Below are 27,172 nucleotides of genomic sequence, written 5' to 3'. Positions count from 1 at the left end.
TAAAAACGAAAGTAGTAGTAATCAATTTCGCACATGATTTGTTTCTGTGCACGAAACGAAATGAAGATTAGAATGATTAAAAAATACGTCTACACGATGGTGTTATCTCAGTCCGAAGAAAGTTTCTAAAACAATATGGGACTGGAATTCACAAACAATTTGTTCAGAAAGTTTCTAATACAATATTCTATCTAGAATATTATTTAGAATTTCTCTTGAGGTGCAGACACATAATATAATTATGTTGATGTTCGGGACTATTCCCACCTCTCGTTCCCACCGCAGCAACTCCTGTGTAGCCAGGAGCTACAGCTTCACCGCCAATAAAAACCCAACCAGTGAAGGTCAAGTTTATCCCGGGGGAAAGTTTTGTCATTGGACCCGCAACTAAATTAATAAGAAGAACAAATGTTGATGTTATTGTAAAAGCAAAGACTCAGATAAAATTCATTACTCTCAATCAACAAGTAAACAAACTACAGCATATGCCACGTCACCGCCAAAAATACATCGACCCTGCGTGTGACGTCACTATTGCTCACTCGCGCGCTTGTACACAGAACGAGTCACTTCACTCGTGACGTAACCGTGTGCACATTTGCATCATGGTTATAGCATCAAGGTTTTGAAATGGAACCAGAATCATTGAGAAAACTAGCCTTTATCCGAGGACCATAGATTTTTTAGCCTTCATCACCCTGATGAAAGAAATTTCAATAACCCTAACCCTGCTTGTGGTGCACTCGGGTAAAAATGATTCAGTCAGTAGTTCCAGAGGTTACTTCGTGTGCTTAATTCCTAAAACTTAGGTAGGGTAGTATAGGTCAAATCCTCCATTTGACTCTGCTAAAGAGAGGGTCGTGCTCCTGCAGTGGAGACTATTATGATCTGATGATGATGAATCTCAAAATCAAAAATATTGCCAAGTAGAAATACTTAATTGCTCAAGACTCATTAGTTTTAAGTTTAATGACTAAATAGAATCCACTTCCGGGTCTTTATTAATAACAATAAAGATTAAGAAGTAGTTTATGACGCAATTAAACAATACAATAGAAAATATTTCAACACTAGTAAGACCTTTAAATTCCAAAAGTGGGGGGACCTTCCCAATGCCCTTGCGAGACCAATCAGTATCCGTTTGTGCCTTTAAAAGAAAGGCCACCCTATGGCCTTCAAGCCACAAGAGAACAGGAATCCTATAGAACAAGCTCTCAATCCTGGATTGTACGTATCTACACCCAAAGTCAACGTTTTTTTATTCAAGTACATACTTAGTATTTTCCAGGGCGCTTATACACGTCCCAAATAGGGCATGAATATCGGAATCTCGGAATCTCGTAATATCGGAATCTCGGACTGCGAGATCCGATATTTCAATTCCGATATTGAGCGACCCAATATCGTAATATCGGAATCAGATAAAAGTTTTAATTGAAATTTTAAACAAAGCGTTTAAGCTCGCCACAACCTGCCACAAAGCCCAAAGTACATGATTGGCAAGGACCAATGATTTTCTCATGTCTCTCACCATCACTTTTTGTTCCATTGCAAATATTTTAATATCTTTACTATTTATGTTTAATTTAACTTGTTCTAAATCAATTTTAGCTTTTGCCTTAGGTACTTGGTCAACAAAGAACGACATCTCAACTCCCTTTCAAACATTAATTTTACTGGACTATGGACCGTCAGTTCTGCGTACTATGTGCCCTGCCCATTGCCACTTCAGCTTGCTAATCCGTCGGGCTATGTCAGCGACCTTAGTTAGTTTACGGAGCTCCTCATTTCTGATTAGATCTCGTAAAGAAACACCAAGCTTATCCCTCTCCATAGCACGTTGTGCCATATATTCAAAGGCCACGTTTTCGAGCCGTATATCATCACTGGTAACACATACTAATTGAAGACTTTCGTCTTCGTATTCGACGATTAAAACTCATTAAAACTCATTTATTTCTGTAAATAGGCTTAAAAAAGCACTTTTACACGTCCCAGTATTAACCCTACCACTGCTTCAGGACAATAAATGGGCCAGTGCTGAGAAGAAGCAGCGCAAGAAACTCAGTCACTATTACGCCTCCTTTTCAAAGGTTTACATGCTTTAAAATGTACAAAGTTATAAATATTTATGCGAGCTAGGCAGTCGTATCCCAAACATTTTTATCTTTTAAATAATCATCGACTTTATAGTAGCCCTTTTTCATTAAGGTACTTTTAATATGTGCTTTGAATTTATTTTACTTCTTTCTCGAAATTGTATCTAACTACCTAGCTGATCGTTTGTCCGAGATAGACATACTTACTTGTCAACAATCTCGAGAATCGAGCTCTTAACCGAAACTGGGTAAGGAGCAACACAGACATTCGACATATGCTTCGTTTTTTCCATATTCATCCGAAGGCCTATCTGTTGGGAAACTCGATAAAGGTCTTCGAGAATTCTGATAAGGTCTTCCAACGGTTCTGCCTTAGTACGCAAAACAGACGGACGATGAGGCAGCAAGGTTCTGAAGTGTAGGCCACGTACCGGAAAGCGCAGCGTAGGATTCATAACCACAAGGTGGACCGACGACCTCATAAAGGTAGCAGGAAGGCGCTGGATGCAGGCCGCCACCAACCGGCCATTGTGAAAATCAGCGTCGGAGCCTGTGTTCAGCAGTGAACGTCCTATGGCTGACATGATGATGATGATGGCTCGTGGTTTTGTGAGTTGTAGGTACATCGATAATCAAAAAGGAACAAATTACAAGCATATTCAAGTTTTTACCACTCTCTACAATTTTTGTAACACGTGATTTGAATGACTCTAAAATTCGTTCCGCCAACATAAAACAGGGTAGGTAATATAATGAAGGAGTAAAAGTTTGTTTGATACCTGTGATTTTACAAAAACACTTTAATTATTTATTTGCTAGTCCATATAGGCTCATTATCAGTAACCATTGATTATCAGGTCATCCGTCTGCTCATTTGCCTCTTGTCACATGTTTTGTACAAAATTAAAGATTTTGATTAAAATCATTATTTTATTGTAAACAATCCAGAATTCTTCCGAATATAACCAAATATTAATTTTATAGCACATGAACTCAATTCCGATATTAATATCGGAATTCCGATATTGAGATCTAATATCGGAATCCAATATCGGAATTGAAAACCTTCCGATATTACATGCCCTAGTCCCAAATATAGCTTGCCCTACCACCACTTCGGGACAGTATATGGGCTAGTGCTGAAAAGAAGTGGCGGAAGAAACTCAGCCACCTTTGTCACCCCTTTGGTGAGATTGTTCACAAAGTTTTGTCTCCAAAATTCTGATTAATATTGGTAAAGAGATAGAATGGACTTTATCTACCTTAGTCTTTCTTTACCTAAGACCTTGAGTAAAGATGTTACATATATTTTATTATTGCCTTGAATTCGAAAGTCATAGTCATCATAATACTAAGTTTACAACGGAATGGAATTTGGACTATGACGAGGAGAATACAAGTTACAAATACATAATTTTATTGATACAGATAGAGCCAGTGACTCAGAAATTTCAATGATTGAACTAATTTGCTTTTGACCTGCATTGTGTTCCCACAGTAGATAAAAAACTAGATATTTTTTTCTGACTACAAAAGGCTTTTCAAATAATAGCCGTTATTTTGAAACTTTGTGACGCACCAAACAAAAAAATAACGATTTTTTTATTTGGTGCGTCACCCTGACGCAATTTTGTGAGCTGCGCCAGAGCTACTCAGCGAAATGCTGCCATTTCGATGAATTTGCAGCCTAGAAGAAATCCCGCTTCAAATGGTGTAACAGTTTGTAAACTACATTCGTCATCACAGTTCCAAAGTATCAGTAATGATACAGTAGACAGAGTGACGTGGCTTTTGGAAGATTTCGAACGTTGACCTTAAGAGGTTTTGTGTTTTTATGCTACTACGCCGAAGGAGGGCAGTGGGTGGTGATAAAGACAATACTGAGATCAACGTTATATAGGTATCTGTCTCGTTTCTTCATTGATAAAGGAAAAATACAGTGAACTATTTTATTATTATCTTAGTTCCTTTTTTTCTGTGATGCGGACTTCGGCACACGTGCGGAACCGATCCGTATGGGGGCTACCCACATTTCATTATTTCATGCATTATTTTTCCTACCCGCGTGCGTGCAGTCTGCGCAATAGGAAAAATCTTGATGTGCCATCGTCTGACCTCTACCCATTGAGTAATATCTGTTGACAAATCTATATTAGGATATTTTAAAGGGCACGGTTAAACGGTGACTCAGAAAAGAGTACTGCGTAAAAATTACGTCATTTTCATTTTAGTTTAGACTAAACAAATCCTGCTAAACAATATGGCACTTTATGTAGCATGGATACGAGCTATTTTGCAAATATGTATAGGATACGCTAATGTGCGGTCGTCTAACAATGAAGATTTTTTAACGAGGCGACGACACTTTCAATGCAACATTCTTTAAAAAACCTTAGTGGTTTCTTTAATGCAATCAAAAGTAACAAATATTGTATTTCATAGTTAATTTTATCATAAATCAAAAAGTAATAAGTGACGATCGTCACTAAATACGGTTGGAATGGTCACCCATCCATTTCCAACCGCGGCGATGGTTGCTTAACTTTAGTGATCGCTAGGATGTATGGAAGGATATTTGTTACTATTTCACGATTTAACTACTGAATCAATTTAGATGAAATATGGTAGAGAGATGGAAAGGAAGAAAGGGAAAAACGTGACACTTGTAATCCTGGTATTTGGAGGAACTTCTTCCATACGAAGTCACGGCAAAAGCTAGTAGTCTATATTCTTGGCTGGATTCCAGTTCCCGAAGGTTATAAAGCCTATCAATTTGCTTTTAAAAATAAAAATACAAACACAATGTCGCCATGTGGCCGGACGGCGTTTGCTATGAATAATGTTATTTGGTTTTTCATTCACGTTAGAGAGGAATTTCTCACAAAATTTGGCAACCGCTTCATTAAAAACAACTGTCAAGAGAGCAGCTGTGCAAATCTTGCAGAGACCTGGTAAATAATGTCAAGTTTAAACGTCAGTCTGCTGTTTGTAAATGCATAGAAATAACATTTTAAATGGAAAATAAACTCTTGTCTGTTCATTCATCATTATCATTAGGACACTCCGTTTCTATTGGAGTAGTACGATTATCTCTAATCATCATTTTTTTTCATCATTTCAGCCACAGGACGTCCACTGCTGAACATAGGCCTTCCCAATGACTTCCACATCGGACGGTTGGTAGCGGCCTGCATCCAGCGCCTTCCTGCTACCTTTATTCTCTCTAATGTATCAGATGAATTCAGATGCGAATGCGATGGCTCCTACGTATAAAGGCGAAACTGCCGCTTACGCCTTTTTCCAATTATTTAAGAAATGATTTCATTTTGCTCTAATCTATAACGTCAGTAAGAAAAAAAAATTTTTTTTCCATTAGATACAAAATAAAATTTTAGGCAAATAGGCGTATGTGCAAAACTACGCCACGTATAAAGCCCAATCATACGATTCGTCAATCTATACGAGTAGTTGCTTACATAAATATATATTTTTTATAATCCAAATCTTAAATAAAGCCATGAAAATATTTAGCAAATTGTTTTATTTATAAATTATGACACATTATATAGTTATTTAATTTTTAGCGTTAAGAGTCGCATCTCAAGCTAATTTGAAAATTATAAATAACTTGAAAAAATCGAACTGCCTAAGGCATCGTGGGTTCAATTCCCGCCTTAGGCAGTTCGATTTTCAAGAGGCACAAAAAGACTTAGACTCACTCAATTCTTGGTTGCAATCAAATTTACTTACGATCAATGTATCTAAAACAAATTATATCATTTTTAGTGCCAAAAACAAAGAAATCGAAAATCACCCAGCTTTAACCATTAACGACGAACACTTGACCAGAATATACTCAGAAAGGTACCTTGGACTAATACTTGACAATCGCTTAACATGGCAGCCTCACATAAACCAAGTTCGATCAAAATTATCTGCTCTGATATGTTCACTGCATGGCGTGGCAAATTGTTTCCCTCTTCCGGTTCGGTATTTGATTTACAACTCCATGGTCAAACCCCACCTCGACTATCTCATTGAAATATGGGGCACAGCTGCTAAAACCAACCTCAAAAAGTTACAAACAACGCAAAACAAACTAATTAAACTTCTTTTCCATTACGACTATTATACTTCCTCTGAAAAACTTTACAAAGATACAAAATTAATGTCCGTATCCCAGACCTACCTATATAATATATGTGTACTTGTACGAAAGATCCTCACTAAAGATATTCATTCAAAAATATCATTTACTAAAGTAGGACAATCAAGAAAAAATATAACTAGGCAAAACAACAATATTCTTTTGAAACCTTCCAGAACTAATTATGGTAAAAAAAGTATATTATATGAAGGAGCTCAGCAATATAATAAGCTACCCAAAAGCATCAAAGAAATTCAGTCTTTTCCGTTTTTCAAAAAGATATTAAAGTTCCACATCCTCAAAGGTCCGCATAAAGGTCTTGATGGCAAGTGATCGCCTTCTACACCTGAGTCAAAAAGTGATACTTAATAAGGTCAATGTGTCTTGTTTTTTTTTCACGTCTACCGACGAATGTCTTGTGTTTGGTGAACAATTAAATCCGTGCGCCCTTAGTTTAAGATCTACCTACATTTATATTATAAATAATTGAAATACCTTGTTTCTCATTTTAAGTGAAATGTACAATTTCTTTTGAGAAATAAATTCTTAAACCTGATATATCGGATATATATCAACTTTGATATATATCAATTTTGTATGAAAGCCATACTATTATTTTATTGTATTATTCATGAATACTATTGCATAAGTGTTACATAAACATGTTTTTAATGTTTTTAAAACTTAAAATCAGAGAAATAAAGCAAAAACATAAAATTTCTTTGAAATACGGCAAAATGAACTGAAAAAATAAAAATCTTATGTCAAAAAGTACAAATACAGTAACAAATTTTAAAAGTTGATATATATCATTAAAACCGGCTTGATATATATCGGATATATATCCGATATATATCGGATATATATCCGATATATATCAAGATATATATCCTCGAACCCTGATCTTTAATAGTCTTGCATTCAAAGGATTCTTCAGTTCGCTTGGCCAGTGAGGGGAGTGTAAGCCAAATCCACTATTTGCTTATAAATTGAGAGGGTCGTGTTGCAGTGAAGACTAAAGCCCTGATGATGATGATTCAACAGATTAACTACATAATTAAAACAATGATTACATCCTTATCTTATCAGTTATGTCATCATCATTACGCAAGTCTACGTGACAGCAGTTGCACAGGCAAGTAATGAATTTCTTCATTGATAGGTATTTGTTAAACCTATTTAATTGCTAAATCAAATTAGCCACTTGCTCTTATCAGTAGGAATGTAATTAAAAGTCCACTATAGCGTATCAACTATCATGCTTTAAGTTTTCGTTGCAAGATATCAACTAAAACTTCACAAGATGCCACAGTTTTTAATTTGACGTGTAAATTCTCATAGTGTAGCGCTGTGTCGCGTCACATAGCGTTTTGTCGCGTGACGTAGCGTCTTGTAACGTTGTGTCGCGTGACGTAGCGTCGTGTAGCGTTTTGTCGCGTCACGTATCGTTGTGTCACATAGCGTTTCGTCGCGTAGCTTTGTTTGTATCACGGCGCATTTGTCAGTCAACTAGGATATTTCGTCAGTTTTTATGTTATACAGTAACAAGAGCGAACCTTATCATAACATGTTTGTAACCAGAAAAACCACATTCACTTAATGATAATGAATTGACCGCGTATCAACAAGTAATTGGTGTCGAAGATATTTATAGCGACACTTAGTCTTTGGCCAAGCCATAATGTTTGCGTCGAGTAGACATACATTTTACTAATAATAGTCGTTATTATATTTTGCCAGGTAACAGGCATGTGATAGTTCTAGAGGTATTATTGGCGGTCAAGCTGTAGATCCTGGCTACATAGGAGTTGCAGCGTTGGGAAAGAGAGGTGGGAATAGTCCCGTCAGCAAAAGAGGTGAAAATGAGGCAAGATTTGGTATCAAAATCTTCAAATTTAGATGGCTAAAACTATCGAACGGTGCTGCTGCAGAATTTAGGATCTTCAGTAGTCAAAAGAAGCAAAAACTAAGGCAATTCGCAACGGAAGATCTGACATCTAGGGATAGCAAAGATCTTGGCGATAAATCATTACAGATTTGATGAGAAGACTTATCAACTCGGAAGGGGATCAAAACCGTATCGCCTTTCGCGCGCTGTCAACCGCGAAGCGAGGCGTTTACGTTACGGTGCGGATAAGTGTGCGTTGCAGTATCGAGTTTCATACAAAGAATACTGACCGCCTATAGTTGGTACGGTTACGATCCCTCTTCGGGTTGATACCTTTACTCGTTTCGGTGTGCCTCGTTGGGAACAAACATTCTACAGTTGGTCAGACGACCTTCACAATTACAGATGAGAATATAAATCAATAATAAAATTATTGAAACAGGAAAACAACTCCTTGATAAGGCTATTATAAATCGCTTGCAAAGGTTTAATAATATAACTACCTATTTTAGCGTGTTATGAATGTTCCCCATTCGTCATGGTGAAGAACGAATTAAATATAACGACTTTCTTTCACTATTACCACGTCTAGAGTCTACGAATTTTAGGAAAGTACTTCCAATGGCTGAAATGATGATGCATTTCAGCCAGTACTTTCCTGGACATAAGAATTTCGAGCACGATATAGACAGAAAGAAATAAAGAAAGATACATTTATTATATTTTATCTTTCTTTCTTTCTATCTATATCGTGTCATATCTCGCTTTTCTCTTCCACCCACGCCCTAAATCAAATAGGCTTAGGTTTAAATGTTTCCAGGAAATCCAGGAATAGAGGTGACGCGAAGGGTGACAGGTTACCAAACAGTTCCGTCAGTTACTTTGCGTATTACGAAGTCCCGTAGGATTTCTACCACAAGGAACACCTATAAAGCCCTAGAACAGATTTTCTACGTAGTTAAGGAGCCAGCCCATCCAATATAAATAATATCAGCTTCTTTATAAAATGCTTACATACAATAATAACTTTGATATCTGGCCCAAACAATATCTGGGAGAGCATGTTCTATTCTATCATGGCAATATTTTCGCCTTTTGTACTTTGTTTCTGTTAATAAAGTTTCAGAAAACTGGTATGTCAACGTGCTCTTTATAGTGGATAAATAAAGCAAACAAGATCCAGTACATTTTTAGCTGATACGTTTTAAACAGCTGTGCTCCGAAGGTTACTGGTTGACCTTCACTTTATTGAAGCGAATTGATTTGAGCGAAAATGCGTTTTATAATAGCTCCTGCTACAAGGTGTTGGGCCTATTAGATATTTTAACATGTATCTTAGAAGTCTTAAATCTTAATAACTAGCCAGGACAGTTGCTCTTGGTAGTTGGTAGGAGGACAACCTCATCAAGGCTACCTCTTTATTTTTGGACACTAATAAGTGTCATATTTTGATAAGGAGAGCGGGGCAGCGTGTAACGTCACTAGACTGGTTGCGATGGTGGTGCGGGTGTGACTTCACTCACTTGCGCGTAGTGGTCGTTTACCAAAGAATTTTTACATTAGATAATAATTTAGTCGAAGTAACAATAGACAATTCGAATACCACCGTAAACTAATCAGACATACATAACTTGTAAGAGTTTACGGCTGAAAATAATTGGTCAATGTCCACTTGATTCTGCAACGAATGGGATTTTCCAACAGAGTACTGTGTATCATATAAATGATAACTATGCTTCTAGTCCATAGGATCGATAGTTATTTAAAATTTATCGCGACACTTGATCTCAAAACGTCAATAATCTCGACCGGTTGCTATTTATTATTTACAGTTACTTGATGTCATATTATGGCCATGTCTGACCGACGTATGGATGGCCAGTTGGTAATCTCTATTGGATTTTAATGCAAGGCCCCTATCCTTAGCTTGGATACCGTTAAAGGCATCTAAGAGGCAAACATGTAAACATCACGCTTTTTCAACCCGTCTGGCCAGCGTGGGGAGTGTCCGAGTGTAGGCCAAATCCTCCATTTGCTGGTAAATTAGAAGGTGGTGCTCCTGCAGGTCGAGACTAAATTACATTATTATGATGATGAGTAAAAAAACTACTTCTATTTGCTTTACACTATTTGGTTCCTCAAAATTTCCCTGAAAGTAGAAGGGGAGGTCATAAAAACACTCTTATTCGCGAATATTCGGTTCAAAACTTTGATCCATTACTTCTATTACTATGTTCAGCATTTGCTCAAGTGTGTAAACAGGTTGGCATACCATTTAAATAGCTTTTATTTAATCTGCCGAGCAAACATATCTGCTGCTGCAAGATATAAACAACAAAACATCGTCATTAAACACAATTGCCTTTGTTTAACATTCTTTTGTCTCTAGAAAGTACACTACACTTCTAGCTAGAACTTTAAGTACCAATTAATGTTGGTATGGCATGAAAGATTCTCAACCATATCCCTAAAGGGTTTAAGGACATTTTGCAGATTCATATTTTGCAAATCCTTGTGACTCCAGATCAGCGTTGCCAGTTTTTTTTTTCGCCAAGTCGGGACTTTGGTACTTTTTGAGTGAAAATAGCGGGATTCTTCCGTCAAAAGCGGGACATAGTAATAAAAAAACGTATACAATCAAAGGTTTTCAAATATTTATCTTTTTATTTGACTTAAAATTACGTTTACGTGACAATAGATAGCAAAAGTAGCCATAGAAAATGTATTTTAACAAAAAAATAATATTTTAAATCAGATTTACTCTATCGTTAAATTCGTCTTTGGAATAAAAAAAGAAAAAATAAACCAAAATCGAAATAAAAAAAAAATCTTTAGAATAATATGGCGTTTCAAACAATAGTCTGGTGAAGTGAATGTCTCTCTCCGAAAAGCGGGACCGAGCCTGTCCCGCGCGGGACATATAAATTTTATTTAAAAATCGGGACGTCCCGCCAAAATCGGGACGTCTGGCAACGCTGCTCCAGATTGACAAAGAATCTTTTGTTAGGTTATTAAAGCCTGGTCCGTGAGCACGTAGAATTTTGTCCAATGACCCCAAGCTACCCATCCTTATCGCGCGCGTAATTATGTTGCTGTCGCGCTCGCACACTCACTGCGGGCGCCCGTCGCACAGTCGCGACAGCAATATAATTACGCGCGAGCGATAAGGATGGGTAGCTTGGGGTCATTGGACAAAATTCTACGTGCTCACGGACCAGGCTTTAGAATCATTAATGTTCTAAACTTGACGGTATTCTTCAGGTAGATTTTGAGCGAGTTTTCTTTGTTATTGACATACAAAAACATCAAACAGATGTTTAGGTGTTTCTTAATTCATCTCAGGCAGCAGGGTTGCGTTGTGACAACAGAGGGCCCCCGCTGAAAATCAGTTTCGAGACATGCCCCTGGCGTTGTCGATGTGTGGGGCACAAGCAGTTGCCTGTTTACTAATTTATGTCACTGTGTAATTCTTGCTTGTTTGTATTTGTATACCTTTCTGTCAAATAAAAAGTATTCCATTCTATACAACCGTGCAGTTATTAAAACTTTCAAATTAAAATCCTTTATTGCTCCATGTTGATATACAAAAGACAAGCATGTGACCACAAAACAAAACACGGTGAAACCTGCTCAAAAAATCACGTGTTAATTCCATTATCACTAAACCTACGTGGTAACATTGGGATGGCCGTGTCGACCTTCAGATTGGTAAATTAGTTTATGTCATTGTCTTCGTGATCTTGGGGAATATCAATGTGACAGGCGCACGTGAGTGTGTTGTTGTAATCTGCCCTAGACAGAAACATTCGTGATAGTATTAATTTGTAAATCACGGCACGAAGCGAGGTTGTAATACAAAAACACTGGAGGAAGATTTTGGAATTACAACTGTTATGTTCGTAACAGCATAATATGCTGAGTGGAGTCCCATTGCGATGGGCATCGCTGTTGCGACAGGGTAACACTGCTCAGTTCACTTTTTATTTCCTTGTAATATTTATGTGCTATTTCTGTCTTTTTTTCTGTATACGTTCTCTGTCTTTAAGTAAGTGATGTTCACGTAATAAATGTTTCTTTCTTTCTTTCGTAACTTTGTCTAAGGGGGGCTGGTTTCTTTCACTAAGCGAGGCGAAATAGCTCAATGGTGGGTAAAAACACTATAGTTCCAGCGCTTTATCTTCTTAGTCAGTGCTTGAGGTATGGGAGCGGCACGGAAGGGGTAACAGACAGAGTAGTGATCAGTTTGCTATCCACAGCACACGACAGAAGACTACATCTCTCTTTCTCCCAAACTATTGGAAAGAGACAGACGCTCATCAGTTTGCTTGCTATACAATCCCACAACAAGAATACATATCCCTTTCTCCCAAACGATTGGAAAAGGACAGATTACCATCAGTTTGCTATACAATCCTACGACAGAAGACTACATCTCCCTTTCTCCCAAACGATTGAAAAGGGACAGACAACCATCAGTTTGATATACAATCCTACAACAGAAGACTACATCTCCCTTTCTCCCAAACGATTGGAAAGGGACAGACGCCTAATCAGTTACAACCAGAACAAAAGGCATTTAGCATCTTGGCACCGCTAACCCAATTAAGCATTAAGGTGAGTATAAACTAGAGTATTTACTTGTAACCGCACAACGAACTGCACTATGAAATGTTTAGTGTAACGATTCACGAATCAAACGTCATAGGTTGTTTGTACCATTTGCATTCACAAGAACGTTACATTACCAGGCCTGGCTCACTCCGCGCGGTACATCCGATAATTACCTACAGCGAAGCGCCCCGCCGGCGGGTATTATATCAGTCGAGTGTCACGCGCGCGCCCGTCAGGACGCTGACGTGCGTTGTAGTATGATTATAATTCTATGATCGAAGTATTATTTAAAAATGGACATAAAGAGAAAGAAATATTGTGCGGCGTTCGGGTGATTAAATTCGAAAAGAAATCTACCGGATTTATCTTTTTTTTTCGCTTCCCAAAGATGCTGAAAGGTATGTTGGCCATGTAGGTAATCAATAATTCTTAGGATAGTATAGGAACCTAACCTACTATGACTACTGCTCAGAATGCGTTCGTTCGTTTCAGCCAAATGACGTCCACTGCTGGACAAAGGCCTCTCCCAAGGTTTTCCATAATGAATGCATACTTACCTACATATGTACCTCATTACAAATAAGTAGATTAATTATTTTTTCACTAGACAGCAACCCTAACAGCGTAAGAAGAGTTCAGAGGCACGCGAAGGAAAGAGACAAAACTTGTAGGTGAATAAAATTGTAGGTACGTAGTGCTGTGCGAGCTGAATTCCACTGTATCGCGTCGTAGCAAGACTCGCATTTATTTAAATCGTCTTGCGGAGTAATCCTTCTGTACCTGTACTATTACTTATTCTGTGACATTACATAGAAATGCTCTACTCTCATCGGTGCACCTTGTGGGTGACGTCACACGCTGCGTTTTCCGGTACGTGGCGTCCACTCCAGAACCTTGCTGCCCCATCGACCGTCAGTTCTGCGTACCGTGCCCTGCCCATTGCCACTTCACTTTACTTGCCCGTAGCAGGAAGGCGCTGGATGCAGGCCACTACCAACCAGGCGATGTGGAAATCATTAGGGGAGGTCTATGTTCAGCAGTGGACGTCCTGTGGCTGAAATGATAATGATGATGCTCTAGTCTCTACTCACCTTTAGCGTAATAATATGCGATATAAATACTCCAAATACCTCATCGGTCCGATGCGCCAGAGTATTTCGTAGACGCACAATGGACGTCATGTTCTGTGACAGATTTTATTGCTTCCGTCGTGAATAATATCTTCCGAATTCTTTGGATTCAGGTTTGTTTTGTCATTCATGAAAATTTTGCAAGATCAATGGTAAGAAATGTTGGTAGTTTTCAAACATCATTATTAGGTAATTTTAGGCGCCGCTGCAGGAGCATTTTTTTAAAATTCTGAACAAGGCAGGATTTGACCGCAATCGCACCTGGTGTAAGGTGTAAGTGAGATGCAGTCTAGGATGGTACATCCAGAGCTTAACTGTCTATCCACTCTCGCCTTGAAAAGGTCCGGATTAGTGTACGGGAAAGACAGCAGCAAGCAGCGAATTCCAGTCCTCAGCTGTTCGCAATTTGAAATCAATATCACTTGGTCAGTTGGCTTTGAAAAAATCAGATTTTGCCCATACATTTTGACGTCGATAAAAGTTATCACGGCGCGCATCTTAGGCCTACTGGTGAAGTAGGTACATACATACATATTTGAGTTACTATCTGAAATATTTTGTGCTATACACACGCACAGTAACAACAATGTGCGTATTGTGTGTGACCAATACTGAAGCGTTTATAAACAAGATACAAAAGACTTGTGGCCACGTTGATAAGCTTCACTGGTTGATAAACTACCGCAGTCCCGGCACACAGTAGATAACAGTTGACAATGGACTTCCTATACTACCTGAAGTAATTAATACCGAGAAGGGCTATCACCATAACAATAATGACAATTGTTATGGAAGATAAGTCGCGGGGCCAATGGACTGATGACCTAAGGTTATGGGAAGATACTGGATGGAAACGGTTAACCGTTTGCTGGGGATTTAGGGGGAGGCATATGTCCAGCAGTGGACTTCCAGAAGCGTAAAGATGGTTAATGGTTATAATGTGTAGTGACGTTATAATTATTACAATAGGTAAAGGGACGATGGGTATGTTCCGTCTGACTAATAGCAGAAAAAGCCCACTTAAGGCCGGGTAGCAGAGAAAATGGCGAAAATGAGGTTTTCATTTATCATTTTTGAGGTACTAAACAGTAAAATTAAAGGCTAAGATTTTTATTGGGCATAGTTGAGGATATTTTCTAGGGCAATTAACGGATGGAAACACGATTTGATGAAGTTGACTCGATAGAATAAATTCCCAAAGTTACCTCTATTCGTTTTCTATTTATGGTTTTATTTTTAAAATAAGCGATTTGAGATTCTAAATCTTTTACTAAACTAAAGTTCAGAAATAACTTGAGGGCTTTTAACGGATGAAATTTTTATATTGCGTCTTATTTAGTTACTATGTTAAAAAATGTGGAAAAAATCGTCCATGACGGCTTGGACAATCTCAATCAGTCGCGCGGTGGCGCTTACGGAGGACGGACGCGTGTCAGTTTTATGGCCGTGACAGTTCGCGATTTGTCAATATTTTTGACAATGATGACTTTGATGAGTCACAGTATAATAATATCAGTGTTACTGGAGAAAGCTTACATTTTTGATAATTAAGAATTATCAATTTTGTCTACCTATTGAAATTTAAATCGTTCGCATCCTTTTAAACGAAGACTCTACTCATGATACATAGTACATTCCTCAAATATGAGACAAAACCAATGAGTTAAAATTACATTTTAATAGTACCTACATACAATCGTCTTTACACTCTTTAGAAGACACTGACACTAATACAAATAAATAGTAAAAAATTAGGTCAATGGGTCAGATATAGGGGCAGCTGCACGTCACTGAAAGACGATTCTGTTCACTCGGCATCTGGGCTGGAGAACATGAACCCTTGTTTACAGATGCAGATGTAAATGGAGTTATAACTGGACAAATTTTACATGAAATGTGTAACAGAAATCAGTTAAAAGACACATACATGGAATACCAATAAGGTTGCGGAGGGAAAGCTACCTATATAAACTAGCGGCCGCCCGCGACTTCGCGTAGACCTCGTTTTACCCCCGTTAGATATCATGTTGATAGATGGCGTTTCACGGCTTCCCCCAAATGAATATTTACGAACGTCATACAGTAGTTTGTCCAGCGCTGTAGATTTTAACCAATGACGATAGGTAGATGGCGCTTTTTAGGCACGTCTTATTTATTTATTGAAATTTATTTGTCACATATCGTCATAAGTGTTAGCCTATAATATGTTAATCTGGGTTATAAACAATAATACTGTAAAGTTTCAACAAAATCCGTTCAGTAGTTTTTGCGTGAAAGAGTAACAAACATCCAGACATCCAAACTTTCGCCTTTATAATATTAGTAGGAAGTAGGATATTTCACAATCCAAACTAATATTTTACTATTTAGTTTAGCATTTACTTACCTACAGTAAATATTAGTTTGGATTGTGAAATGTTTAAAATAAAAAAAAGAATAAAACAAAATAGGGTTTCAAATTACCTATCTTTATCTAATTTATAAAGAGGTAAAGTTTGTGTGTTTGTATATTTGTTAAATTGTAAGGGGTAATCTCGGGATCTGCTGAACCGATTTTAAAAAATCTTTCACCAATAGAAAGCCACATTATATCTGAGTGTAATAGGTTATATAAAAACCGAAAAATACTACGCGGGCGAAGCGGCGGGCGGAAAGCTAGTTTATTTATAATTATGTACGAGCGTAATAATTATTAAAGTCTAAGTCAAACATTCTTTATTTGTGTGGACCTATATTAACGAGAGATTACAAGGCGTCAAATATTTCAAGAAAAAAATGAAAAACTATTATAAAGCTAAATTTTGCTCTCATGGAGCCTTTACCTACTCTGACAAATCAAGACTTAAAGAAGAAACTAATAATAAAACTATTTAACTGTCCTGCAATGAAAAGCTTGATCGGGTACAACACCTCAAGTTATTTTAGAACTTGATTTCATTAAAAGACTCTGAATATCAAATCGCTTAGGTATCTAAAGTCAAACGATTCTGAAATGTCAAGTGGCATAAAGATGGGACTAATAAATAACCCATTAAGATAGTAACGCCCTCCTGTCAATGACATACCTGGAACGTTAGAGTATTGGACAACTAGTAAAAATGCTTTGTCCTAAATGACTGACGGATATCGTAGAGACCTGAAAGTTGGAAGGTGTGTTCTTTGTATGACGTAGGCATCCGATTTTCCGAAATGGGGTCATGAAATGAAGTGGGTGAAAAAAGGGGGCAAAGATTGTATGGGACAGTGATTCTTTGGTTCAATCTACTTAAAATTTTGCTTAACAATTCCTTAATATTATAATTCATGACAAACGTGTGAAAGGGGTAGAAAGTTATTTTGGGAGTCATTTGCGTCGAAGTTGATATCAATACTAGATACTTACTGCTTTTGAATTTATTACTTTTTATTTTTACAAGTGTTTGAAAACTCCATGTCAGATTGCAATCAATGTCAAGTGAAATCTCAAATTAAAATGTCTCAATCTCAATGAGGAGGCTCTGCATTTATTCCTAGAATTCCCCTAACACCGTCAAATTACCCTTTCGAATTCAAGACAGTGCAGTTTCCCATCAAAATCTGCTTCGTAATGACTATAAACAAAGCTCAAAGTCAAACTCTAGCAACCTCTGCATAAACTCCCATGAGTGCTCAGAGCGGGTGCCTGCGCCAGGTAACCGCGTGTGATGCTCATAGTGATTTTCGATACAGAGCCCCGTAATATGTTGTACATAAATTATGGAAAGAAAACACCCAGACCAATACAAACAAATATGTATGCAATTTTAGTATGATATTTTTATTTATTAATAAACAAAAAGACTGAACAAAATTGATGCGTGTACTGATTAATGTAATTAACCACATGCAAAGTTTCGTGAATTGCAACAACTATAATTTATTATCCAAGCTCTAAATAATCGCTACTACGAGTAACTGATCATAAAATGTTTTTCTGATGAACTGATCATTAAATGACCTACCGATAGGTCGGGTGACGTAATCTTGAAATTCTTTTGAACTTCCGGAAGGTCGGGTGATGCCACGCCTCTTTGAACCGTGTTTACTTTGGCAGTTATATTTTATATTTATTATTCGATTCTAAAATATATTCCCAAAAATTCTGAAAGGTGTTTTAATTTGTATCACTTGGATATGATTTGTATTAGAAAGTGTTGTGAGTGTGACGCTTGAACGGAAGGAAGTCAACCTAACCTAACCAACTGGTATTTTTATACTGTGTAGCTGGGAGAGCTCTTTGGCGCGCTGTCTTCGGCGAAGTATTGCGCGCGCAGATTTTGACAGCGTGAAATACCTACTTTAGCAGAAATACCAAGCCTTAATGAGGTACTAACTTTTTCTAATTAGTAACGTAATTAATAGGGCATTTGACACTACCAATCAATTGACGCACTTCTTACGATCTGTCAAAACACGATTTTCTAATAGATTTTGCATTATGGCGATGCAGATGACGTCACTATTTTACCAACTAGAATGACCAACTTTTTTTTAGCTTCAAGGCAACTAAAAACAATTTACAGTTGATTGAAAACTAGGTAACTGAGTTTTTAAGGCCAGAATGTGTTTTCAGAAAACAGTTACTTGGTTATTATTGGTAAATGGTGTCTAATTCCTAGTTATATCCCGTAAAAATTCCATCGTCTATGATGACACACACATTAACTTCTTCAATTTTAGATACACGGAAATATGGTGACAGTTTGAAAATTAATAATATTACGAGACAGACACGTGTATTTTGTGTTTGCGTTGCCAAGTCCGGTCGTCCATTCATGGTGAAGCGCGAACCGAAGACATTGAGCGAACGATTCTTAAAGAGCTAGCGCCTAACACCTAACCGATCTAATAGATACAAATTAGAGCCAAATTAACTCATTTATATACCGGTGAGCTTGAATATTCATAGGATCATTATCACCAAGTCATTTAGTCTCCACTGCAGGGAGAAGATAAATACCCTCTAATTTACCAGATGGAAAATGGAGGATTTGGCCTACACTCCCCACGCTAGGCAGAAGTTTTGGAGGCCTAATGTTCGCATATTTCTCCCTTAGTCGCCTCTTCTGACAGCAACGGGATAACCTACAGGGCATGCATGACTGCATCTCACTTGACATCAGGTGGGATTGCGGTCAAATATTTGCCTTTTTCTGCATAAATATAATCCGTGTGGCTTATAGGTTTTTTAAGAAAGACTAAAATAGGACCACCCCTAGCACTCTCCTGGTGGATTCATAGGATCATCTCAAAAGTTCTTGGAAGACTGAGTAATCAGCTAGGAATAGCAGACTTAGTCTCAAGGGTTAGTTAGACGTGCGACCTAATCCAATAACCCATTTGAATCTCCTTGCGTGAGTCAACTAACAAATTGATTGGGACATCTACAGTCGTCTCTTTCACACGTACCACCATTCTGACGTGAGCAAAAGTCTGCTCTCTGGCTAATGTATTGAAATGATGAACGGCTAACGGCCTGTAAGAGCAAATTGGTCGTGCAACATTTGTTTTGGCCCGAATCCAAACTATAGTATTTAGGTACGATGATAATTCAATTTCTTTCGTCGGTTACAAAATACGATGTACCCTTTTTACAAAGGAACTATGGCTTAAATGTGATTGGGAGATCTGAATGAATTGTCACCATTATCGGATAATTTAGTCTCCACTGCAGGAGCACGACCCTCTAATTTACCAGAGGCAAATGGAGGATTTGGCCTACACTCCCCACGCTGGCCAGACAGTTTGGGGATATGGTAATTGTGGTCAGGCTATTTAAAAATACTCAACCCTAGGAGTTAAGAAGATCAATGGTTGGTGGTGGAGACTTCCTTTCAAATGACTCACAAACCTTTTATAAAAAAAAACTGACAGTAACAGTTTGAATATTACAAATATGCGCTGTGTTCCCACAAAAGGCGTTATTTTTAAAAATAAACCTTGAGTAACAATAATTTATGAATTAATATTTAAATATGCATTGTGCATGAAAATTATTGGAATATTGACCTTGAATCGAAGATTAGATAGCTAGAAGACCGCTAAATTTTCAATGAGAGGATATTGGATAGATTTTTCTAGATTTATCAATATTGTTGGGCTGATAAACGTTATCATCGAAATTAGAGATATCAAAACCAATTTATTAAGTGACTAGGTATTACCACCAATTTCTTCAGTGCGTAACAGATACCTACGGAATCAAAAAGGTAAATGCAATAAATAGACAGATATTAAAGACGATAAAGAAATTGATAAGTGACTACCAAAAATCGATGCTAAACAGCTGTTAATCGATTTAAATTGATTACAATTGGTCGGTACGGGTCACGATGAGGCGACGATACTCAAATGAAAAATGCAGCGTAATTTTGGAGCTAAGTTGAACGACCTATTTGTTTTGTAGGAATTATGGATTAAATTACTAATTTAGGACAATAATAAGATGTAGTGTTTATTTCAGAATAGGTACCTCTTGGCAGTTGGCAAAGAGGAGAGATTCCTCAGATATGTATCATGAAAATCAGGGAATTCAGGGATTCACGAACAAAAGCGGCAGTGGTGACTCAAAGGCTTTATTTTGTATACTCCCTGCTCACTATTTAATCGTAAACGCGGGCTTACTCCGAAAAACGTTATCCGAAGTTTCAAATATAGCCATTCCTCTCACGCAAATCGAGATATCAGCATGAGCGACAGTGACAGATATACCCAGATCTTAATAACATACTTACATTTTTGGACGACAAGCGTCTCCTCCCAGTGCCAGACGATCCGCTAGAGCTCACACCACTGGTATCACTCACATCACTGATGTCCTTAATATTCTGACTTGGTATTTCTTCTGCAAATCTACCAGCGCAATCTACTACATCGGCTGATTTCGTTTCATTTCGTTTGTAGCCTCGAGATGCAGTACGGACTTTTCCTATCACTTGGATACACTCATCATCACTGTCATCGGTGTCTGTATCATCATAATAATCAACGTGCGAGGTGTAGCAGCTGTCAGTGCTCCCTTCGAAGACTATAAAGTCATCGTCGCTATCCGATGGGTATCGTGTTCGTGTTGGAGTGACTGTGAAGTCATTGTGATTGGAATCATCGCTGTCTGATGAGGACATTGGGCGGCTTGAGATTTCTGATATATTTGGAGCTGGTCTATTCAATTTGGAGAACAGATCAAGTTGCTATCTTCACAATGGCCGATTGTTATCGTTTATATTAGCTAAGTAATCGAACTTTTGAGCTGCTCTATCCACCAATTTGGAGAATACAACAAGATGCTGTATTGTCTTCACAATGGCTGGCAGTTAGCGTCTATACTTTTTCACAAAGAACTTTTATTAACACTGATCTTCTACACTTCCTAGCAGTCAGTCTTTTGATTTTGCTGACTGGCGAAACTCACTATGAACTTGAAATTATCATAACATCACTGCAGAATTCTGAAGGAACTTTACAAAGATCACTGTCGTCACTTAGAGCAAAATATGCCAACCTCAACCAGTGAGATCTGGCAGCAAACTGACGGTCAGGTAGACGTTTAGGATTTTTTCGACCAGGAACTTTCCTGGCAGTATTATCCTAAGCATTGTTTTTTCTGTAACTTAAATCAATATTTCTGTACTGTTCGGCGATCTCGGACGGAGCTACACCCTTTCTTTTGTCTTGTCTATTGTTGTCGCAAACCTTTTTGCGGATCTTAGGGCTCCGCCCCTTTCTAAACAATCGGGTGCCCATATAGAAAAAAATGGCAAGGCTTGTTTACGTGGTGTTAAAATGAAAATTAGCATACGATATTGTGCATTGCATCAAAGGCTTTAGTTTGAAGAAATCTATACTAGGCCTAACCTAATATTATAAATGCGAAAGTAACTCTGTCTGTCTGTCACGCTTTCACGCCTAAACCACTGAAGCGATTTTGATGAAATTTGGCATAGAGGCAGTTTGAGTCCCGGGAAAGGACATAGGATAGTTTTTATCCCGGTTTTTGAAACAGGGACGCGCGCGATAAGATTTTTCTGTGACAGACAAAATTCCACGCGGGCAAAGCCGCGGGCGGAAAGCTAGTATTCTTTATTGAGATGTTCAATTTCCTTTATGGATTTTTGATTAAAATACATTTGTGGTTGACTGACTTGACTATAGGTTACTGTAGTATTAATATTTTGACCAGGGGGTTGACGATTTTTCTTAGATACAGTTTTGGCTGTATTTAAGCTTATTTTGGTGAAGGGATTGGACTTGGGTATATCGGTTTATAGCTGAGAAAATTATTATTCTTTCTTTGCGAGTCGGACTGTGAGTCTATATTCAAGCACGTTTGTATTTATTTATTTATTTAAGGCACAGCTACAGAGAAAAAACAATGCATTTAAGTCTGATCGCCATCGCTGCACGCTGGCTGATCGCGTTGGTTAGACTGAACCTTAAGAGAATAAAACCCGCGACCTCTGGCTTAGTAGACAGGAGATACGGGAAGGTGACCGCTAATTAGACTTTGTTATGACGACATTATGGCCGTTAATGTTTTTAAACCCAGCTGGACCGTTATCATCTAACAAATTCTTTTGAAGTCGTTAAAACTAATTGCTTATCGGCGGTTACAATGCACTGTTGTAATTAGTTGTTTCAACCGTAATGTCGTCATTAACAAAGGTAACAGAACAAATATTGGAAAAAAAAATGTAGCTGCATATCCGCTTTATTTAGGTAGTTTATCGATTAAGTTATTAACAAAGTGAATTGGTGTTTATTGGACCAACGTTTAGAGAGATAAAAGTTTCTAATATCAAGAATATCTAGTACGGTCAGCGTCAAATAGTTGACAAGACAACCTTATTCCTAATTGTATTGTATAAACAAAGCCGTGTTGCCAACTTTTTGGCTACTTTGGGTGTCACGAACTATTTGATGCTGACTGTACTAATATTAAAGACGCGAATGTTTGGGATGCCATGGACGGATTATGGACATTTCTTACTCCTTGAACCTCCTTCTTCACGCCACCGCCACATCGCAAAATCCCATTTTACTTTACTTATTTTACGAGAAGGATATGGACTGTCTGATAACGGATCTAAAGTAGAAAAATTATAAACATGACCCTCTTGCTGGACGCAGTCGAGTAACAAGTGGAGAAGTGGATATTCTGGGTATTCTTCCGCTAATGTTTGAGTGTACCGATAGATACACGCTAAATTATCCATGAGTGCACACGCACACTACAATAATGACGCTCGGATTGCTCGGATCCAACTCCCCGCACCCCGCGTTTCCCTCGCCCAAAAATTGGTGGGGCGCGTCTTCGTTGATGAAACGATCTATAGTACGTGACGAAATCATGTACGTATGTACCATGTATCATGTATGTACTCATCATTTCTGATGTGTACAGATAACTTATTGTTTGTAATAAATTAACAGATTAACTTCCTGCATAAATAACTATGAGTCATCAAAACAAACACAATCATTGTGGGGTAACCTTTATCTCAGTTCCAATGCAAGTCACTACAAATGGATTGAAATGCAGTATTTTTATGCAGTAGGTAACTCAAACTCTTATGCAGGCCTTTCTCTGGGCCCTTACATACATGTCAAGTACTTATGTTAGCTTGTTCATCACTTCAGGACAGCAATTATTATTTTAAAGTGCTGAGAAGTGGTGGTCACCTTTGTCAGCCTTTTGTTTATCATTTATCATAAGAAATAAGATGAAAAAGATTGCAAAGAAAGTACCTAGTACACAGCATGACCTGGATGATTGAAAACTTGTAACACTCAAGTAGGATAACTAACAGTCAAGTTTTAGTTATGTATGAGCATCAAATTGGAAATAAACTTGAATGGGTGGTGTACATTGGGCATAATGATATGAAGAGAGAATTAACTCAAGTTCTTGTTACCAAGGCGATAGGTACCTAAAGAACTCTTGTATGTTTCAGTCTCATCTTTGAAAGAGATCTACAGGGACTACAGGTCAGCGCTGCCAGACGTCCCGATTTTGGCGGGACGTCCCGATTTTTAAATCAAATGGCAATGCCAGATTTTGTATGGAAGGTGGCGTCTTTTTTTTTTCGCGCGGCCATCGACCAAACTTTGTTTTGTGATTACAAAATAGTGTAATAAACCAAACTTACTATGGCATGTATACCTCTAAACTCAGTCTGAACTGAGTTACGAGCATTAGAAGTTTAATTATTTTCATACTAGATTTGCTTTTTGCGCGCAACTTTTGTAAGAAATTGCAACAAAATATTGCGCTATTTTTTTATTGCGCTGATTCTGCTGCATACTGATGTCTGGAGCCTTTAATGGATGGTATTGTTTGTTTACACATACAATGTCATTATTTTGTTGCAATTTCTTACAAAACTTGCGCTCAAACAGCAAATCTAGTATGAAAATCATCAAACTTCTGATGCTCGTAACTCAGTTCAGACTGAGTTTAGAGGTATGTATACATGTCATACTAAGTTTGGTTTATTACACTATTTTGTAATCAAAAAACAAGGTTTGGTCGATGGCCGCGGGAAAATAAAAAGACGCCAATTTCCGGCATTGTCTTTTAAATGTCCCGCGCGGGACAGGCTCGGTCCCGCTTTTCGGAGAGACACTCACTTCACCAGAGTATTGTTTTAAACGCCATATTATTCTAAAGAATAAAACTTTTTAAATTTTTTCTTTTTTTATTCTAAAGACGAATTTAACGATAGAGTAAATCTGATTTAAAATATTATTTTTTTGTTAAAATACATTTTCTATGGCTACTTTTGCTATCTATTGTCACGTAAACGTATTATTTTAAGTCAAATAAAGAGATAAATATTTGAAAACCTTTGATTATATACGTTTTTTTACTATGTCCCGCTTCTGACGGAAGAATCCCGCTATTTTCACTCAAAAAGTACCAATGTCCCGACTTGGCGAAAAAAAAAAACTGGCAACGCTGCTACAGGTGGACTTAAGTATGAAAGGGGTAGGTAATGAACTAGAGTTAGGCACTATCATAGTAAATGCACACAGGGAATACTCACTTTTTTAGGAGGCAGCGTTTTCCTGAGCAACTTCTTTGCATCATCGAGCAGCAGTCCGGTAGATTTCACTTCGTTGTCCGTCTCACACACTACACTATCATCCTCAATATCCTCACTAGGTATTTCCTCACACACTGTCCTCACCGCACAATCCACCTCATCGACCGGCTTGTCATCGTACAAACTGTCATCCGTCAAGTCACCAAACGTCCTGGACAAAGTATGCGCTAGTTTGGTCACGGGAATGCAGCCGGAATCACTGACATCGGTGTCAGAGTCCGAATATTCAGCGTCTGATTCAGACTCCTCTCCGAAGACATCGTTGGATGTGTAGCAACTGTCCGGGCTCTCTTCGAAGACGATGAACGAGTCTTCTGACTCGCAGTCCGATGGCACCCTCGGTCGGTTCTTAGGGCTGTCTGTGAACACAATTTGAAAGGAGTCCTCGCTCTCCGTCGCAGACGACGAGTGGAACCTCCCTGAGATTTCGTCGAAATAGTCTTTCTCATCTCTCTGGCTATTCACCGATGGTGTAGAGAGTCGGTCGAGCGATCGTACCGCTGGAGAGTTTTCGACACTCGATAGTTCATCTCCATTGATTTCGTTGGCAAATGTCAAGTTGTCCTGGATGTTTGGACTCTGTTTTTCAACAGAACCAAGCTCGGTGACAGGTTTTTGTGGTGGCGGGCTCACGGAGGCTTTTCTCGGTTGTCTCGCGCAGTTCGGTGCTTCCACCGGCTTTGATTTGAGCAGTAACCGTAATCTGTTGAGTTTATCCTCGCATTTCGCGACTGCGTCGTGGACGTCGGCGCTCATGTCTGTTACCAAATCAGTGTCGGAGTTACTGATCGGATCGTGAGCCCGAAGATTTTTATTTTGATCCTCACAGTTGGCGGGCTGCCAGCCCACTGGCGACCGCTGACGGCTGACATTGGATTCGTCGTAACAATCGTAGTACCGAGGCGGCGACGGCGACCGTCTTAAGAACATCGCGCTCGATATTACATTCATCACTCCAGAAAAAAAGCTTGTGATACCTGAAAATGCGGGCAAAGGGGATGCCCTGGGTGACGCCTCCTCAGATTTAGGCATTATAGTCTCTACGCATTCCACGTTAAGCATAGTTTTCCTTTGTTTTGGTTTCTCCTCAGTTGTTATTATGGAGTCCGCCAAATTCTTCTTCAACGGATCGGGCAGTAAGTGGAGATTGTTCAACAACTCGTCCCCGAAAGAGTGCTTCATTTCCTTCTTAGTGTCTGTACAGTAATTTGAAATAGAATAATGAGGTGGGTCGAACATCGTGTGTCTCTTACGCCAATCGTTTCCCAAGGAATACATTATAGATTTTTGTTGCACTATTTTCACTACACTAATAAAGTCTAGAGGATGCTAAGCCATTTCCGCTCACGCTGACATTCTACCACAAATAAAGTTATCAGGAAAAGGCTTGTGAGCCAGTCCACGCCACTTTCTTGAAGAATTCAAGGGAAATTTTCGGGAAAACCAGTGAGTCGACTTTTCAAACACTGTTCCCGTCGCACTTCCTATTGTGTCACAACAAACTCCGATAAACACGGTTGTAGGACCACTAGTAGATTTGTTTTCGTCGAAATTGCGCACGTTATTGAGCTCCATTGTAGCGAAAAATGCAGAAATAACACGTCTTTACAGTTCAGCCATTTTGTAGAATTTAACAGATAAAAAATATTGTGACCGTCGCTGTCAAAGGGCAAAAGACTAGTGATGTTTGTAACCGACGCGATGGTTTGATCGATTTAAAAATTTATTGAACATTCATTTGACATAGCAATAATTTTATTTGTGATCCACGAATAAGACGTTCGATATTAAAATACATTACTAAATTGGGAAAGCTGACGCCGGGTAACAGAATAAGACGAGACAAGCACAAGAAGAAAATATTGATTAATTTTTGTCTGTATTTATACAACCAAATCTAGTCATTACATTTTATCATCAAAGTAATTTACAGAAAAACTACATTTGTTGATTTTATTTTAACAGAAACTATTTTAACGATTCGTTAATTAGTTGATAGAAACGATTAGATTGAAATTGAATGTCTTTTTATTTAAGAATAGCATACTAAACAAATCACACATTTTTTAGTCTCCTAAATCTTACTTTGTTACATTGCCATTACGTATTTCGATTATTACCAAACTGATAGTAAACCTTCATTGTCGTCTATTAAGTTTGATCGATAAAACCAATTG

The 27,172-nt window shown here is 38.1% G+C and overlaps 1 protein-coding gene across 1 annotated transcript in view; it reads right to left on the bottom strand.

Annotated features, from left to right (window-relative positions):
* The window catches only part of LOC135085784 (uncharacterized), a 29,640-nt gene extending 3,000 nt beyond the window's left edge, over positions 1–26,640 (bottom strand). Inside the window, exon 1 of the mRNA XM_063980584.1 lies at positions 24,936–26,640. Coding sequence (XP_063836654.1) covers positions 24,936–26,273 — 1,338 coding nt within the window. The 5' untranslated portion in view covers positions 26,274–26,640. The remainder of the gene's footprint in view (positions 1–24,935) is intronic.
* Positions 26,641–27,172: the final 532 nt, after the last annotated feature.

This window comes from Ostrinia nubilalis, chromosome 29 (genome assembly GCF_963855985.1).
Source record: "Ostrinia nubilalis chromosome 29, ilOstNubi1.1, whole genome shotgun sequence".
NCBI lineage: Eukaryota > Metazoa > Arthropoda > Insecta > Lepidoptera > Crambidae > Ostrinia > Ostrinia nubilalis.
The sequence above is the reverse complement of the archived record's forward strand: the minus strand, read 5'-3'. Positions and strand labels throughout refer to the sequence as shown.